At 38.4% G+C, this 18838-nt stretch overlaps 1 protein-coding gene across 1 annotated transcript in view; it reads left to right on the top strand.

Annotated features, from left to right (window-relative positions):
* OSBPL10 (oxysterol binding protein like 10) overlaps window positions 1-18838 on the top strand; it is a 120230-nt gene that overhangs the window by 40431 nt on the left and 60961 nt on the right. Inside the window, exon 4 of the mRNA XM_065629557.1 lies at window positions 9653-9844. Within this exon, the coding sequence (XP_065485629.1) occupies window positions 9653-9844 (192 nt within the window). The remainder of the gene's footprint in view (window positions 1-9652; window positions 9845-18838) is intronic.

Here is an 18838-nt window from a genome sequence, read left to right as displayed (position 1 = left end):
GAAGCTGTGGATGCCCCAGCCCTGGAAGTGTTCAAGGCCAGGTCGGATGTGGCTTTGAGCAGCCTGGTCTCTAGTGGAAGGTGCCTCTGCCCATGGCAGTGGGTCGGAACTAAACGTATTTAAGGTCCCTTTCCATTTCAAACCATTCTATGATTCTGTGATCTGAGAGACAGGTTTTCCCTGACTTCAGCATTGCATATAGTGCTAACCTGGATTTCACCTACAAGTAAGTTTTAATGCTTCCCTCTGCTTTTCTGTATAAAAGCAAGTGATCAAAAGCTTTAATGCTACAACGATTAGACTTCGGAGTTCAGATATTGGTTACCAGGGAGTGATGCTTCACAGAGATTCCAGAAACTAGAAAAAAAATGCATTTCTATAGCTTCTTTTCTTTTCTTCAAAGTTTTTTACTTCAAAACCACTGCCTGGTAGGAGGCAAGGGAAGCAAGAACTGCTGCATTTCTTTGTGATTTTTTTTTTTCCTCTTATAGATGAAGGTACTTTAATAATTATTAGCATGGGAGTGGAAACATACTTCTTAAAATATTTTAAATTTACATAAAATAGCGTGCTGCTATTTTAGCCATCTTACTGTTTCTTGTGTGTTGGGGTTAGGGACTGGAATTACATAAAAAGGTCTGTAATGACACAGAGAGGGGTACATGTTGGACTCCATTTTGCATAATTGAGGACTTGACAAAAATCTGTATTTTTGAATTTTGTTAAAATAGCCCAGCCATTGATAGGACTGTCGTGACGTAACATTCAGGGACAGATCTCTCTCTTCCCCACTCTCCCCATACTTTGAGGGTTGTAGTGTGATAACTGCAAAGTATCTGTCTCTCATAGTGCTGTCACGAACAGGCACCTGGATACTTGTGTTTCAAGCTTCTGGAGTTCAAACAGAATCCAGGCTGTGTCTCTGCTGCGAACAGGCATGTGTCTGCATCTGGGAAGTTGAAGCCTGAGTGTTTGCTCCCAACTTCTTCTACAGCTTAAACTCACCTTTTTTCACAGGAAGAACGAGGCAGAAATTTCTGGCTATTTTTTACAAGTCATACGCTTGAGAAGGAGGTGGAATGGGAAGTGTAAAATATGCAGTGAGGGCTATGTTTTATGCAAGTAGGACATAGCTTAGCTGGGGAAAAATAATGGGATAACCAAGCAAGCAGTGGGAAGGTTCCCAAGAAGCAACTTTTAGATACAGGTCTTTCATATTAGAGAGAGAACATGTTTTTGAAATCTTGAATAGATATTACTGGAAGGAGATTTATAGGAAAACATGAGAGTTTGGAGAATATTTTTTAAAGCTGAAGCTGTGTCATTATGCCTGTGAAATACTGATAGGATGGTATTCCTTTTTTGTGCACTGGATCCAGATCAGCACTGATTTTCTTTCTTTTTCAGAGCTTTAGAATTCTACTGTATGACTTGCTGTCCTTGCTGTCTTTAAAGCATCAGCTGGGGACTGGAGTGGTGGAGGAAATTAAGCAGAGCAGTGATTTAGAAATAAAAAATTGTATACTAATGAGTAAATTTAGTTGCATCCTAATGAATGGTCCAAAGGTGAGCTATACAGCTAACAAGTGGATGTAACACAAGCTAAGTCTGTGACTTGTTTTAATTAAATTTTACATCTTAATGATAAAAAAGCAATAAAACGATAATGTTCTCTGGCAAATAATTCCTATGCTGTAAGATAGTCTTAATGTTCTTGGTATTCCATTACGAGTCTCATTTTGCTTAATCACAGATTGCTAAACCTCCACAGAGTGCCAAATCACACCGTATTGGAAGAAGTTTCCTATGTCTGGATAGGATTGCTGGTTTTTTAGACTATTCTAAGTGAATAGTATTGTACAAGTTTTAGTTAAAGTATTAGTTAAATTGGAATTCAGTGATACAAAATGCTTCCAAGAAGAAGTGGACTTACGCATAATTCGTGGTAACTTCCAAGAATAATTTTATATCCATAAGTTGTTGCAAGCATGTTAGTTCTTCTGTTTTCTGGAAAAAAAACAGCATCCTACTAAAAAGGACTTAGTGCTCTGACCAGCTCACTGAGGAATCAGATGAGCACTGATGTAGGGGAAGCTGGACTATGCTTCAAGCAGCTTTTCGTGGGAAAGCCCTGCTCTCTTCTTCTCCTGGATGGAGGATGGATGAAATGGATCTGCCTAAAACCTAACCTTTCTCTGATTTAGTCTGAGGCTTTGTATTTAAAACTGAGCCAACCTGATGACTGGCATGCCTCTGTGAGGGCCTGTCCTGCTCTCTTTCCCCTCATACTGTGCTCCTGGTGCGTGCTGTAACCATCATCCAGCCCTTTGAAAAGGCAGTTTGGGGAGCTAAATCAGCAGAAGGTTCTGTATCTGTATCTCTGTTTCTCTTCTGGTTTAGCTCCCTGTAGTGGCTCTCCATGAGGTCAAATGAGCCTCAGAGCCAGCATGGAGAGATGGTGGAGAAAAAAGTCCAAATCTGCCACTTCCAGTGGCAAAGGCAATAGCAGTTTAGCTGTAATGTGAAACAGCATCTGTAGTAATGCCTGAAAGTTCGAGGTCAACCCTTTTGTCAAATCATTATGAGGGAGATGTGCAATTTTTCTCCACATCTGGAAGAATGGCTATCATAGATATTTGGTGGCTCTTCTTCACTTTCATCATGTTTCTTCTTGCCTGATTAATGAATGGCGACCGAGATACCTTTAAATTTCTAAATGGATTATTCACTGGTTATTTTTAACATCTGCATGATAACTGTTTCTGTAAAGCAGGATTAGTTAAAGTTTGAAGTCTTTGTGAGTCTTGTTTTGGTTTTTTTATGCACATCAAACCTCTTTTCCTTTTGAGCAAGGTTGCTCTTGCCTGCTCTGCTATGCTTGTCTGCTTCCTCCTCTCATCCTTGACCTCTAAAAGTCAACTAAAGAATGGTATTTCTAATTAAAACATGCTTTGGAAATCATTGTAGTGAGGAGGCTGAGAAGGACGCAGTGTGTTTGACACCTTTTTTCCTCCCTTTGGAAGCTGCATGAAGAGTTGTTCACAGCTCTCTGCTTTCAAAACCCTTCTACAGAAATGGAAAAAAAAATCTATTTAGAACTAGCATGAGCTTGCTGAAATGATTCCTGATGAAGGAAAGATTTTATGATTAAAGGATTATTATAGTCTCTTGCTTAAAAGCAGACACACGTATTGCCTTACTGAAGATGATGAAGTACTGTAATATTCTGTCAGAAAAGTTAGTACCATAGATGGTGCTTTACACAAATGTGCAAAGCGTATCATAAATGGGTCCCTTTGTACTGCTGAAGTTTGGATGTTTTGTAGACTCAGTCATTTGCATTTTAATATTTGTGAATGATCATAATCTAAATTAAACAGATATCTGTATTCTGTTTTAGTGTTTGTTCACTTAGGATGCATTGGAAAAGAAGCAGATGGGAGTTGAAATACTGAATGGTAGTGTCTCAAAATAGTAATTAGTTTCTGATAGCATGTGGCTTCTCATTGCTCTAAAGCTGCACGCAGGGATTGGTTCTGTGCTATGTATTTGCAGAGGAGTAAAGGAATGTAATTTCAGTATTTTTTTATTCTGTAGAAAACATTGGTGGCACAGTACCTGTGAAAATGATGATTATCAGCCATAAACAGATATGACAATTCACTTCAGAAATTAGTTTGTTGATCTCTGGAACATTACATTTACTTTCCAAAAGATACAAAACTGTTTGCTTCTGGTAAATGGTGAAAAACATTTCAGCTTGTTTGTGAGCAGGAAGGGCAATCTCCAAGGAGAATGAGTCATTAAAACATAAGTATAGTTGGAACTTACTGTTCTACAATTACATTATTTTAATTGTTAGGATTTTTGATACCCAAATGGAAGGTTTCATTATACTGCTTTTTTATCCTGGAGATGGACAGTCTATTAACATAAAAATCTTAACCCAACTCTATGTTAGCTAAGCGTGCTTTAGCTAGCTTTAGGTCATAAAACCAAGATGAAATGCAAGTTACAAATGAATCTTTTATTAGCTTATTTATTATTCTTTTATTAATTTCATTTATTGGCAGGCAAACTGTTGGAGCTATGGTAAAGAGTGGCATCAGGAAAGAGTATTTATAAGCCCTTTGGGCTGCTTCAGCCTGTGGATTTCTTGACTCATTATTGGCACCATGCATTACTAATTGTTGAAGAGCGTATGTCTTCCTTTTATCAGACTTTTCACTATCTTTTTATTTATCTATTTATTTGAAAACCAGGAAGCAGTAGGACCAGACAAAACAAGCTATGATGATAGAGGGGAAGATCAGTCATACCAGGAGTGCTAGGGGGAAGAGCAGGGGATTAGGAATAAAGATCCTTCAGTTACTGTCATTGCTTTGATTTCCTGGCAGAGTGACTTTAATGACTGTTGTAGTATGATGTGTAATTAGTGTGTTTTTAGCTGTGGAAAACATCGCATCACAGAATCACAGAATGGTTGGGGTTGGAAGGGACCTCTGGAGATCATCTAGTCCAACCCACCTGCTAAAGCAGGTTCACCCAGAGCAGATCACACAGGAATGTGTCCAGGCGGGTTTTGAATGTCTCCAGAGAAGGAGACTCCACAGCCTCTCTGGGCAGCCTGTTCCAGTGCTCTGGCACCTTTAAAGTAAAGAAGTTTCTCCTCATATTCAGATGGAACCTCCTGTGCTTCAGTCTGTGCCCACTGTCCCTCATCCTGTTCTTGGGTACCACTGAAAAGAGTCTGGTCCCATCCTCTTGACACCCACCCTTGAGATATTTATAAACATAAATAAGATTCTTTCTTGGCCTTCTCCAGGCTGAACAGACCCAGCGCTCTCAGTCTTTCCTCATAAGAAAGATGCTCCAGACCCCTAGTCATCTTTGTAGCTCTCTGCTGGACTCTCTCCAGTAATTCCTTGTTCTTCTTAAATCGAAGAGCCCAGAACTGGACACAGTTCTCAGTCCGTCTCACTGTCCACTCATCCAACCCACACTTCCTGAGCCTACCTAAACACATAGGTGTTAACATTTTAACAAATTTAAACAAATTAACATTTTAACAAAAATGGAAAATTTTGATTTTTGCACAGCTGTGTATCAAAATGCAAAAGAGATGCTTGTCATTCCCAGTATTTAATTTGGAGAAGTTTTGCAAAAGAGGAGTCAAGCATTTGGCTGGGACATAGGTGTTGACAATGTGTTATAAAATTCAAAAGTGCATAAGGGGCTGAGTGTGTAGTTCTTGGAGAGGCCTCTTCTGGCAGTGGCAGGAAGCAGCTGTCAGAAGGAGTTAGCTGCTGCCTCCATCTCCTTTGATTGAGCAGGCACAGTGCTCTACTGCTGCTCTTCGTGGCATTGAGGAGTGGAGCCCCACTTAGAACCATATAATCATTTTGGTTGGAAGAGACCCTCAAGATTATCAAGTCCAACCATAACCTAACTCTAGCACTAAGCCATGTCCCTAAGAACCTTGTCTAAAAGCCTTTTAAACGCTTCCAGGGATGGTGACTCCACCACTTCCCTGGGCAGCCTGTTCCACTGCTTCACAACCCTTTCTGTGAAGAATTTTTTCCTAATATTCAATCTAAACCTCTCCTGGTGCAACTTGAGGCCATTTCCCCTTGTCCTATCACTTGCTACTTGGGAGAAGACACCAACACCCTCCATGCTACAACCTCCTTTCAGGTAGTTGTAGACAGCAATAAGGTCTCTCCTCAGCCTCCTTTTCTCCAGGCTGAACAGCCCCCATTCCCTCAGTCGCTCCTCATCAGACTTGTGCTCCAGGCCCCTCACCAGCCTCGTCACCCTCCTCTGAACTCTCTCCAGCACCTCAATGTCTTTCTTATGATGAGGGACCCAAAACTGAACACAGGATTCAAGTTGCGACCTCACCAGCACCGAGTACAGTGGCACAATCACTTCTCTAGTCCTGCTGGCCACACTGCTCCAGATACAAGCCAGGATGCTGTTGGCCTTTTTGACCACCTGGGCACACTGCTGGCTCATGTTCAGCTGGCTGTCAATCAACACCCCCAGATCCCTCTCTGCCAGGCAGCTGTCCAGCCACTCTTCCCCAAGCCTGTAGCATTGCCTGGGGTAACGCTAAAAACTTCAAAAGGTTTTGAGTGGTTGCAGAAACTCCCTCCTGCAGACATTCACCTGCACTTTGTGTGCGACTGCTTTTGCAAGTTGGAATTTTTTACGCTTATCATGGGGCCTTGCCTAGGGCTAACTTCATGGAAATGTTGGGTCACTAGGTGGATGAAGGGTATAAAGGGGCAGAAAAATGAAGAGGTGAGGAGAACTTCCTTATAGGCCCATAGGAGCGGTTCAAACCAATGTATTTGGCACAGACTGGCTGTATGTGCTAGTTCAAGATTGCCAGTCTTCCTGACTCAGTGAGCTACATAGGATTGGTCACCATCTTGGGCTGAGAGGGGAAGGAGAGGACTCTAGGAGAGGCTCATTGCCAGAGGTGATCTTGCCCTTAAGATCACGTAGCACTATTGTAGGGCAAGGCATGCAGCTGAATGTCAGACACATTGGGCAGTGTGATATGGTCAGCCCTTGCCCAGCTGTGAACTCCTATCCATAGAGATTTGGGGTGACCTAGTGTCCCTGTAGCACGAAAGCCTTCCTGAGCACCACCCTCTACTGAAACTATAGAAGGGCTGTTCTTTCTGGTTTTCTCTCCTGCTCCACCAGTTCCCAAACTCCATGCCCCGAATGACCGTCCACCAACAACAGTTGCTATGAGCTGCCACATGCCTTTGCAAAACTTAACAAAAAGCTATCTTAAATGCAGTGTGATCCCACAGGCTGTTTATTCCGCCTCAAGTCACAGTTCAGGTGTATAGTTGGCGTAGCCCAGTGAGTTGTAATATGAACTAGAGCAAATCTTGCAGGAAAAAAAAATCTAAAAAATTCCTAAAATGATGGACATATCTGTTACTTGGAAATGTGATAATTACTAATTTGTGATACAAAGCCAGTTAAAGAAATCACAGCTAGCTAGCAACTTCTGTACTAATGGTTCAGGATCAGATTTATAACTGCCAAGCCTAAGTGGGGTTGGTGAAAGTCATAAGTTAGGTGGCACGATGAGAGAAAATGTGAGGTGTGAGCTGCAGTCAGAGCGTCTGTTGTGATCCATGGGTCAGCGGCTGATAGTTCACTGCAGTTTGAAACATTGTCTTGACGAAAAATAGCACTGAATTGTTAAATATTGATAACATCAAATAAATAGATATTAACTTAAAATATAAATGTATTTCAGTTTATGAACATCTCTCTCAAAGTGTGCAGGTTAAATGATATTATTTCGGCAACTTTTTTTTTTTTTTCTGAAAGCTAATTCTCTCCTAGAATTCCTTCCTGATTCTGTATTTAAACAGAAACAGTGCATGTATTTTTCCAGATTTGTTTTATGTTACTTCTGTTATTTGCAGAACTATAACTTACCTTCCCAAGAAAATAAAAACATAATAAAATTCACTTTTCACAGAATGTTGTTTTATTTCAAGCAAAACTAATGGCTAAACTCACTGTTGTACGTTGCTGCTGTTTATCTGAGTTTTAGGATCATTTTAGCTATATGAAGGTAGCAGTTGTGTATTTGTAAAATTGTGATCAGCTGAGAATCACTGACATTCTCGTATCATCAGATTTCATTCTAAAAACAAAATAACTTTTATTAAACTGGAAGATAAGACGATCTTATGCTGAAAAAAAATTATCTTATTCTTCCTTTGCACCTTAAATTTAGTTTAGAAGTATTCTGATGCTAGTCAATTTAAAAAAAGAAACATCAGTAAGTATATTTTGCTACTATATACTACGGCTAGCCTTTTCTTGTGAAATTTATACTTAAAAAAGGAAATTCAATTGCAGTTTCCCTTATCCCCTTCCTTCCCCCAAATACCTTTTCCTTTGGCTCTTATTTTAATTCTAGTTATGTTCAAGAAATGCTCTTTCAAATGAAAGATGAATTAAAGACCTGGCAACCTTCTGTGTCCTTCTGACAAATTTTACACCCTGTGCTTTTTTTTTGCCTTAAGATGGAAATCCAGTTTTAATGTAATTTCGAATTATCAGCCAGGGTGGATAGTTTTTGAGTGTCTGATTCTACAGGTGGTTATTGTTATAATCTTATTATAAGTCATGGTAGTAAAGAATATATTTATTGTGAAAACAGAGTCAGACCATCATTCTTGGAAGTATTTGTAAATGTTAAGTCCAGACCAATGGAATAATGCTTATTTCTGTGACTATAGCAGCTCTTTGCACACTGGGAACGTGGTAACACATTTTGTAAACTTTCAAATGCCTCAGAAAGTCTGAAGTCTGGTTTTGTGTGGGGGTGGCAGAGGGATCATGTAATTTATTTCACCCTTCTTGGCAGTGCCAGATCATCTGCGTTGTCATTTACAGTCAGTGTCGTGATAACATGATGCCTGACTTTCATTCTAATGCTGGTTGGAGCCCATCCACCTTGGATTTAAAGTCTTTTAATGAAATTACCACAGAATTGTGAAGTTTGACCTGTAAGGGCTAAGAAGACAGATTGTACCCAAATAATATTTTTGTGCACTCAAGAGTAGTACCTCATGTTGATGGTACCGCTCTCAGCAGTGTTAAAGGCCACCATCATTGCTTGTGCAGGGTTTGCAGGAGAAGTAAAATGGTGTTTCACCCATAGGGCTGTATATTTACCTGACTTTCTGAAGTGGTTTGTGTTTCATGAGGTAAGACTTACTGTGTTTTGGTTTTAACCTTACAGATGGAATCAGCAGTTCAACTAGAAAGGAAGGGCTCTTTCATATTGCACTTTTGTATGTGCTGTCCCATGGTGCTCTGATGCACATCTGAAGTTGATTGAGAGTTGCTGTCCTAAAGGCCTCCAGGAAAACTTGGGCTTCAGGGCTGCAGAAAACAAACCAAAATGAGAACACTGGCAAACAGTCAGATTAGAACACAGCACGTTCTTGAGTGCTCAGACTGATTTTGCAGGTTTTATGTTAAGAGTGTTCATACTGCAGATACTATTGGAGATTTATTGCTGACCATTTTTGCATTTAGGGTTTGTCTTAAACTTACTTCAAAATGTGTTGACTCCTTAAGCCATGTTTTGTTTTAATGTTTTACTGGTGTGTGGATTGGCCTTGCCAAAATTTTAGCTCCTCTAATGTTGAAAAAAGAACTACACTGTTTCAGAAGTTCATCAGGTGAAAGCATTAAGATTTTTTTTCTTGCAGTTTTGTGAATTATAGGTCACCAGCTTCATAAAAAATATTTGTGTTGGCATTGTTATCACTCTGTCTGCAAAATCCTTCCTAATGTTTCCTAAAACGTATGGTTGTAAGGACTTAGCAGCGTGTTAATATTATATGTAAGAGTTTGTGAAGATTTTTGTGAAGGCAAATTTCAGACAATCCAAGAAAAAAAGGCGATAGCCACAACGTTTCCAAGAAGATCCCTGCTGAGCAGTGCAGATGGTTCAGAAGGAATAAATCAGCCCTGAGCACAGTTACACCTCCAGATTTAGGTTTGTGAGGAAAGCAGAACACCACAAACTATAGGTTGAATTGTAAATTATTTACTTGTGTAAAGGTTGCTAATACCAACATCCCATTGCTTGTTCTAGAGCGCTTCATCCTCGCGAAGTAGAAGCTCATCCCTGCTGCCATCTGGGACGGTGAATTCTGCATCTCCTAGTGGCCAGAAACATATTAATCAAGGTGGGCCAACTGTGGTAACCATCACACATCACAAATCGCCTGCAGCTGCTCGAAGAGCAAAGAGCCAGCATTCTGGTCAACTCCATGAAGTGAGAGAGGTAAGAGAGAAAAAACTGCTGTTTCGCTATACCTTCTAAATGCTTATTTTGCTTTAGAATAAGCAATCAAGTCTGACAAAGTAACAGTTCTCTTTGTTTCCCACTTGATGTTTGACTGCTTTGTTTTGATCCCCTCACTGAGCAAGAGGCAGTCTTCAGTTCTGGTTCAGCCTAAAGTGTGGTGTATACAGACTTTTTTATGCCGATGTTAGAATTACTGTGTGCATGTGCTTGAAAGAGGTCGTAGGTTGGCCCCGGCTCCCAGACTTGGCAGTGGTGCTGCAGTGCTGGAGAAACATCTCTTCTAAGCAGCGTGAAGCAAAACCTTTCAGGCTGGAAAGACGGCCCTGAAGCGTTTAAATATAACTAGAGAAAAACGCTTGAATAAGTCTGAATGAATGTGAGAGAAGGCACAGCTCTGCACACTCAGCACTTTGTTTCTATGTGGCTACAGTCTTAACTTCTTTGTCAAATTTCTATTGTTGGACTTGTGATGGAAGAATGCTTTGTCCGTATTAAAACACATGAAAAGGAAACAAGAAAGCACGTTTCTTTCGAAGTGTGTTTACCAGGGTTTAAGAAGTATAACTCGTATACTGATTTAAGTCTGTGTTCCAGACAACAGAGTACAGAGTTTTAAGCTTAAATAGTATGGCAGACTTTCACAGAACACACTTTCATCTTCCTTTCATCTCTTATTATTTTTGCTTTGTCTGAATTTCTTGCTGTTCTCTAATACTGCCTTCGTAGCACTCCCTCCCATCCCTTCTACCAAAGAAACGTTTGGCAGCCTAGCTGCTTTAAAGCATTCTTTTATCCCATGGATTTCAAATATTTACCCCAATCCCTCAAGTTGCAGTCTCCAGAGACTGCTTTTAAGTTCGTGCTCCCAAAGTGTTTTGTAAATGGACACCTTGCATATTAAGAATTTGAAAAATTCTTAGTGTGTGCTCACAATGAAGATGTAAATTACGCATACTGATGAAGAATGCTTGTTCTTATTCTAGTAACATTAAAAGTGAAAACTTCCCTTGTATCCTCTATTATGTTAACAATAGTTATTCCTTGCTCTGAAGAGTGCACTGCCTGAACGTCACCCACATTTTATTTACGTTCCAGAAAATGAACATCTGTTTATTTTTCATGAGACTATCTTGTCTTTGCCTACCAGTCATCTCCTGCAAGTTGTTTCTATCTTACTAAACGTATTTGCTCTCATAGGTTGAATTCAGAGTGCACCTTAAACCTATTAATACAATAAACAGTGGGAGCTGTTGCAGCTTTCTCAAATGAAGCTGAGGAGGGCTGAAAGGAATTTAAAAGAGAGAATTAGTATATGTGCTGATCATACTAAGCAGGGAAGGAAAAAAGTCAACAGATGCAAAGAACTACACATGGGAAGGAAGAAATAAATACTAGAGAGTAAGTGGCTGGGTAGCATCCCTGCAAAAAAGCCCTAGGAGGTGCTGACTCCTTTGTTTGTAGTGTATTGCAATGTGATGTCATTCCAAAAAGGTAAATATTACAAGACTTTAATCTGTAATCATGGAAGATAATTATTTTGCTATGTTTGATGCGAGCTGTTTGATACCCCAGCTGCAGCACCAAATCCTGTGAGAACAATTTAGAGGGATGCAATAAAAAAAATCTTAGACAATGACATATGGTAATGATTGAAGGTTAAAAGAAATGAGTGTTTTTCAGGGAGGGAAAATGGTAGTAAGATAAACAATGCATAAAAAAATTTATAAGGAGGCGTGTGAACTTTACCTTTTTGTGTATTGGATTTTATGTTCTAAAGTATTAGAGCATATCAGTGGAAAAATCAGTCCTTCTGCCCTCTTTCCCAGCCTCATGTAAAAAGTGGCTGCTTGACTGATCTTGTTTCCATACTGTGAAAGGATAAGTCTATTTTTCCAGATTAAAGAAGCAGACAGCTTCATTTCAATTGCATGCTCTGTGCATTTCCTTCTCCCACCTTTTCCAGGGTGAATGCAATAGACTTGGGTATATGCTGCCTGTTTTTTCAGGGAATACTCTTGTTCCCTGTATGAGTCAATAGTGACTGCTAAATCTACCCTCCCTTGTTAAATTTATGAATAAAGAGATGGGACTAGGAGCCTTCACAAAAATGCACTTAAACCTGTTCTAGTCCTTTTTTTTAAATCTGAAGTGAGATGAAAAAGTAGAATAAGGGAAAGTTAGTCTCCTCCTCAACACCCAGATCTTTGCTTTTTATTTGGAAGTTGTTTGATGTGATTTGCATGAAGGGAAGAGACTGCAAACAGATTATAGATCTGCATTAGCGTTCCCCTTACAGAATGAAGTCATCGAAGCTTTGACGTGCAAATGAGCTTTTTTTTAAAAAAAATTTGTACTATAGATAGGACTACATTAACTAATTTTACATCTTGTAAAGCACAGTAGTTAAATCAATTGAAAGAATTGATATGCTTCTGGAAAATGAGAAGGAGCTTTATTTTTTAAATTTTAAAACAATGTTACGGTAATACTACAATACTATATATGAGATCTGTGAAAAACAGGAATGCCGCAAAAGGGGCATCCTTCACTTGGGACATATGGTCTTCACTAGCTTGGACAATGTCCCTGGGAAGTGCTGAACTTGAAATTGCTGCTCAGTTCTGGCCCAGTTTTTCTTGCTTTGGCCATGTTATTTGGAAACAGCGAAGTATATCTCCATGTTGCAAATAGGACAAAATGTGCTCCTATATTTGACATAATGCAATGATATTTTGTAATACTTGGTTGTTCTTTTCCCCCTTTTTTCCTTTCATAGCAAGAATAAACAATACATCGTTTCATTCTGTTGTTTGTGTTGCTGATTTATTTTCTTTTTATATATAGCATAGAGTATTTTACTGTAAAAACAAATATCAAAGAGGTCTATTTAGAACAAAACTGATGTGCAAAATTCTGTAAAGGTGGTAAAAGCAACTGCGTAGGTCTCAAATGACACATGTAATAAGTGTTTCTGTTGTGAAAATAGATCTTCACATTTTTTAAAAAGTTTGGTAAGGTAAAATAGAGCTTTTGACTGCTATAAAAACTTTACTTTTAATACTCAACCTACTTTTGTATAATATTGAAATGAAAAGAAGCTCAGGAGGATTACTTTTCATCATAGTGTAATTTTTTTTGTTGTAAATAATATTGTTCTCTTAAATCAGATTTTTGCTTTTTGATGTTAATAGTCCAGTCCATACTGATTTATGGAATTTTATAGCAAAACTAAAATTTGCCATACATTAATTTGAGAGCACTGATCTACTATGTATTGCATTTTATACGGAATTATTCAAGATGCTACCGCTTTATTTGGACTATAACTTATAAATAAAGGGGTCCTTTCAACTGATTTTTTTTAGGAATTGATTTTATGGTAACCTACATGTGCGTGGTCTTGAATTCTGTTTTTTTAAACTGCGCATATTATTATCATCTTAGCAATTTGTGGTAAGAGTTATACTTGCAGAGTTCTTTACTGCAACCAGTTAAATTAACTGGAACATAGAGCCAAGTGGCCACATCACACTTCATATTAAATTTTAGCTGCCACTGAACTAAGTAATAGCGGCACATGTAATCTTGGAATGGTGTTTATTTTGGCCGAGAATGTCTGACTATTGTACCACCTCTGCCCATGTTACTATTGTTGTTAAAGAACCAAGTACTGCAGTATGTGAACACTTTGTAGTAACTTACTTACAGAAGTTTAGAGAAATTATATGAGGTTAACCAAAAGAGGTCTAGAGAAATAGTTTTTTCCATAATTTTAAGAAGTTGCTAGAGGAATTTCTGATCCCTTTGAAATATGGCATTTGTTACAACTTGTGATATCCACAGTGGACCAGTCACCAGCACGTGTTTCTGAGCAGCCGATACAGTGAGATCTGGATTTCATGGGGCCTCCACCAGTGGGACATCTATGCCAGTGGGCCGTTCCAGAATTTGGAAAGGATTACTTTTTGTTAAGATGAGAGTCCTGCTGCAGCTTGCATGTCCTTTGCCATATATATGGTTACCTTTGATCCCTGCAGGAATTATGCAACTAGCTGGTGGTTCTTTGCTTCCTCCCTTACAGTTTACGAAAATCCAGGACCTGCACCTTGGGGTTCACAGAGTTAAGTTTTACCTGCAATTTTGTGGAGCCACAGTTCTCCAGTTTTATGTGGCTACTAGAAGAAAGAGATACTTCTAAAACACTTCGGGAATTTTTGAGCGAGAAGTGAACATCATCATGTCACTGTAATAGTTGGATAGCAAATAGCTATTGATAGAGGAGCAGGATGCTGTTGTCTGTGGAAAAGTGTTCTGTTGCAGAGTTATAGCACTGCACAGGCAGCATGATAGGTTAGCAAAGCTGATGTGGTATTTAAATCACTCGGGGAGGCATTCAGACTTGCAGGACTTCCATGTACGTGAACACGCGAAGACATAAACTAAGCTGTATGTCGATGGTAAAACTTTGTAATCAACATTTAAGCTGGTAGTAGGGGAAAAACTGGTGATTTTTTTTTTTCATGCCTAATTTTACTTTTCAACTTTAAAATAGTACACTTTTGACTTTTTTTTTTTTAAATTATTATTTTTTTTTAAACCTCCTTTTGTGTCTCTGGAAATGTGTACATAAAAAGGTCGATGGATAAGAAGAGAAGCAATCTAATGCCAGTTCTAGCAAAAAGTATGCTGTAGCTCTTGACATTTGGCATAGCATTGAGGTTATGTGATAAGTAAAGCTGCATGTAAAAAAAAAAAAAAATCTCGATTCAGATCTTTGAATGGGACATCATACATCAATAGTGTAAAGTATGCACAAGGAACATTAAAAAAATACTGCTAATAGTTGAAGTGTTTTGGAAAGTAGGTGTATAATTTTGATTAACTTGATACACTTCTGTGTAAGTAGGGAGAAGTGCTATGTATTAGATCTATTGCTTTGACTGACAGTTCTCGTCTTGCTTTTAGAGTGTGGGAAGATGAGAGCTGGCTTTGTGACAAAGATGACCTTCAGGACTGCATGGCTGATAAATCAAAATTTGCTTTTAGAAGATGAAAATGCTTTCATGATGATTACCTAACTAAAAGGTGTGGATGTGTGATGGATTGGCGGACCATGCTAACTTCAGTCTTTCTGGTCTAGTAACGTAGGTGCTTATATCAGAGAGAAGCCTGATGACCGTGGACTGTGGCTGCTGCAGCACTGCTGACATTGGTGCTTCTGCTAGGCAGATTTAACACTGATTACCTAAAATCATGTCTCTTTTCCTTCTAGACTCATTTTAGTATAAAAAGTAGTTTTGTGATACTTTCTTTATGGGAGTTTGTGGTTGATTCTTTAAACTAGAGTCTCCCCACACTTCAAAACTAGTATCGTAATACCCTCTAGAGATCTCTCAGTTGGACTGACCAGGGTAGTTTCATCTTGGTAGTTTATAGATACTGCAAAAAGAGTTTATAGCATTTCACTTTCAAAATCTAAGTATCTTATTTTCTGTCCATTTGGTCAAATAATGTAGTGGCACAGTGAGTGGCAGTTTTGGAAAGAGAAGAAACACAGAGGAAGAACCTTTGTTAGGTATAGATCTCCAGTTTTTCCTGGGTTTGTTATTTAAAACATCTTCTTAACTACCGCCCACTGTCTGTAATAAATTAAAAGTACAGGGTCATCCTTTTGATCATCTTCAATCAAGTACATCATATAATATACAAAATGTATGGATGCTGGTCAGAAAATGACATAAGTTACTTAATAGATTACATCTCAATACCACTGCATCTATACTTTATGTATATTGTATGTATTACACTTTCATTTGTCTGCAAACTCATTGTCACGAATTTTTCATTTTAATTAGCAGGGCGTGGAAAACAGGGAGTAATGTCTCCACTCTGAAACAGATAATGAAAAAGTGCTTGCAAAAAACTCAAACCGAAACCATAGCTGTTTCTCAGAAAGCAACGATTTCTTCTTCACTGGCGATAGTGAAGAAAAGATACCAGAAAAATCTTTGAGTTTCCACTGGAGTCAATAGAAGGTGCATGAGGCCGTAAGTCTTAATTCAGCTGTTGATATTTATTTGGTATAGAACATGCTTGTGTAGGTTATACTACAGCTATTTAACTGTACTTAGAAACACTTTTTGAATTGAGAAATATTGTAATACAAATTTGCGTTACAGGTACGTTTAACAGCTTAGTTAGAGCTGAACTGGCTTGTTGCTGAAAGGATTGTTCCCAGTTGTGTTTTAACAGGAGCCATTATAATGTATTTAGGGGCGTTAAACCTGTAACAGTATAAGCCAGTTTCAAACCTAACAGGAGGGCTAAAAAGGGACAGCTGCAGATGTTATCATTGCACTTTTCTTCTGAATTTATATTGGCCCCAGTTCTAGAAATGTGTGTTCCTTGTACAGTGTGAAAATACCAGTGCAAGCATGCAGAAATCTTCTGGCTGTTGAGCAGTGATAGTGCGATTGGCTGCTCTCCATATCCTTATAGACAAAAAGTGAATTTAGAGCATATAGGAACAGACAAAATTATTTGGTATCTTCTGTGGCAGTTTCTTAGGAGGCTATTTGCCTTGTCTGTATAAGTCTCATCTCCTACATCTGTTTATTGTACCTTAAGTGAGTACTGCAGAGATCAAAAAAACCCATGTCTCCTCAGGGGATAAATAGGATGCTTAAATCTCTGGGAGTGTCAGTCTAGTACCTTCTTAAATAGTGAATGTGCGTATGCTTATAAAGATTATTCAGTAAGCGGCATTAACTGTGCAATTTGGGGATGAGGAAATGTAAATTATTGTAATAATATAAAACAATAATTATGAAATCACATAAACGTGAGCTGAATACTCTTGTGTTCTCTGAGTCTTTACCTTGCTTTTGCAGTATCTTTGCCGTCGCTAAGAGTACATGTAAGTTACACCTTCCTAAACTACACCTTGTTCTGTGCGTTTGATTTTTGTATTCATGCAAAGGTTGAGTCATCCTGGATTCCAGACACCCAGGCAAGGAGAATTAAGGTTGCTATGGGAATCTTAGAGCAAATGTTCTACTAAAATTACACTGTTTGTCCATGTGGGTTATGTCAAGAGTGAACCTGGTTCATTATTTCTCATTTTTTTTCCTTCAAATCTGAAAAATATAAATGGTGCAAACATGGCTTCTTTTAATTAAATTTTTTTCAGCCTGTAGTTTAGTGGTAATTGAGCACGTGCAAAGATGATCATTTTCAATCATTTAATAAATGGCAATTTATAAATTAGAGATAATACAGTGCATACGATAGCTACATTCAGAGACTTCTGCAGCATTCATTTTCTTAAGCAATTGCAGAGAAGCTAAGATTGCTCTTTACAATTATTAAAATATTTCATTAAATTTTAAGTAAAGGGTTGGCTCCCAAAGGAGCTTGAGAGAAGTTAGGTTTGAAGGGAATTCAGTCTCCAGCTTTTGTAGGCCTTCAAAACTCTCTTAATTTTGTACATAAAACAGAATTTAGCTGTTCTGTTTAATATACATACATAAAACAGCATAGCATATCATACACTACCCTTTTGGTAAGCTACAAGGTGATTTTCTTTCACAATTGAAGACCATATACCGCGGTTGTTTCAGTTTAGAGTTGATAGTTTGAAAATGAAGCTTTAAAGAAAACATGCTTGAGTAAATCTTTTCTCAGATTAGGGTGTCACACCTCATGGCTGGCCTTGCTTTCAGTGCGGGTTGCTGGGTGCAGCAGTGATCTGCTTGGCAAACGAGGCTCACTTAACCTTCTGCAGCTCTGTTTAGAATGCAAATTACTGCTTCCAAGATACAAGATACATGGGCTATTTTGTTAACCCACACTTAAATGCTATTTTCATTAAATTAAGTGGAAGTTATTTTTGAATGTTCTCAGTTGTAATAGATGACAATGTAATATTAGGTGGCTATCCAAGTTTCAAATATTAAGTACAGAAAGTACCTACGTAAATGCCCTCCAGGAAAAAGTAACCATAGAAATGGCTCATATATTTTAAGTGTGCCATTCAGTTTACATTATTATGTATGTTTGTCAAGGGACTTTCTATAGTCTTCAACTCCTTGTGTGACACCCAAAGTGCTGCATGCCACACTAAGAAATACAGGAAACGTTTTGATTTTACAACAAATAGGAGTAGTAAACACTGTAGCTCTCATCTGTTACTTAACAAAGACTTGATCTCTAGCAGCTTTTGCTAGATATTCTTATTGTGATCTCCATCTCTAATGCTTGGCTTTGCAGATTTTGAGTGCTTTAGAAACTTGTGTGTATTACACAGATGCTTTTAAGCAGCTGCTTACCTGCTTCTTGGTTGCAATTCTGACTTATGACAATATACTTTTTAAATATGGCTAATAATGTGATGGCTAGCAATATTTTGTCCAACAACTTAAACAACTAGATCTGCTTAAATTTGACATATACTCTTAAGTAGCTTTGTACTATAGGTACTAGATGTAGATCTGTAATTGATTAATTATTTTAAATTTTTATTATGCTTCATGTATTTGTCTCTGGCTCAGGAAACATAGTCTTATGTTCTTGCACGTGCCACTTAGCATGTTCTGATGATGATATCTGTTGTGTTCTGGGATGACTGCTTGCAGTTTTTCACACAGAGATCCCTGGTTATGCAATTGCAGTTTTGTTGGTAAGTATAGGCTGGCAGACACAAAACACAATTCAGCCATATTACAGAATGTCATGAATTTGCTACTCGGAATCATGGTAGCGTATATTGCGTTAGTGCTCTGAAGTTAATGATGTCAACCTAAACCAGCTGACGGTCAGCTTTGGGACATGGGGAGAAGTCAAAGGGGTGGATTTGGAATGTTTTGCCACAACTCGTAGAGGTACGCTTTATTCAGGGCTCAGAACGGCAAGTTCAGATAGCCGTGACAGTGACAGTTTCTTTTTTTTTTTTTTTTTTTTTCTTTTCAGAAA

Source organism: Caloenas nicobarica, chromosome 2 (assembly GCF_036013445.1).
Source record: "Caloenas nicobarica isolate bCalNic1 chromosome 2, bCalNic1.hap1, whole genome shotgun sequence".
Lineage (NCBI taxonomy): Eukaryota > Metazoa > Chordata > Aves > Columbiformes > Columbidae > Caloenas > Caloenas nicobarica.
This window is presented reverse-complemented; position numbering and strand designations above follow the sequence as displayed.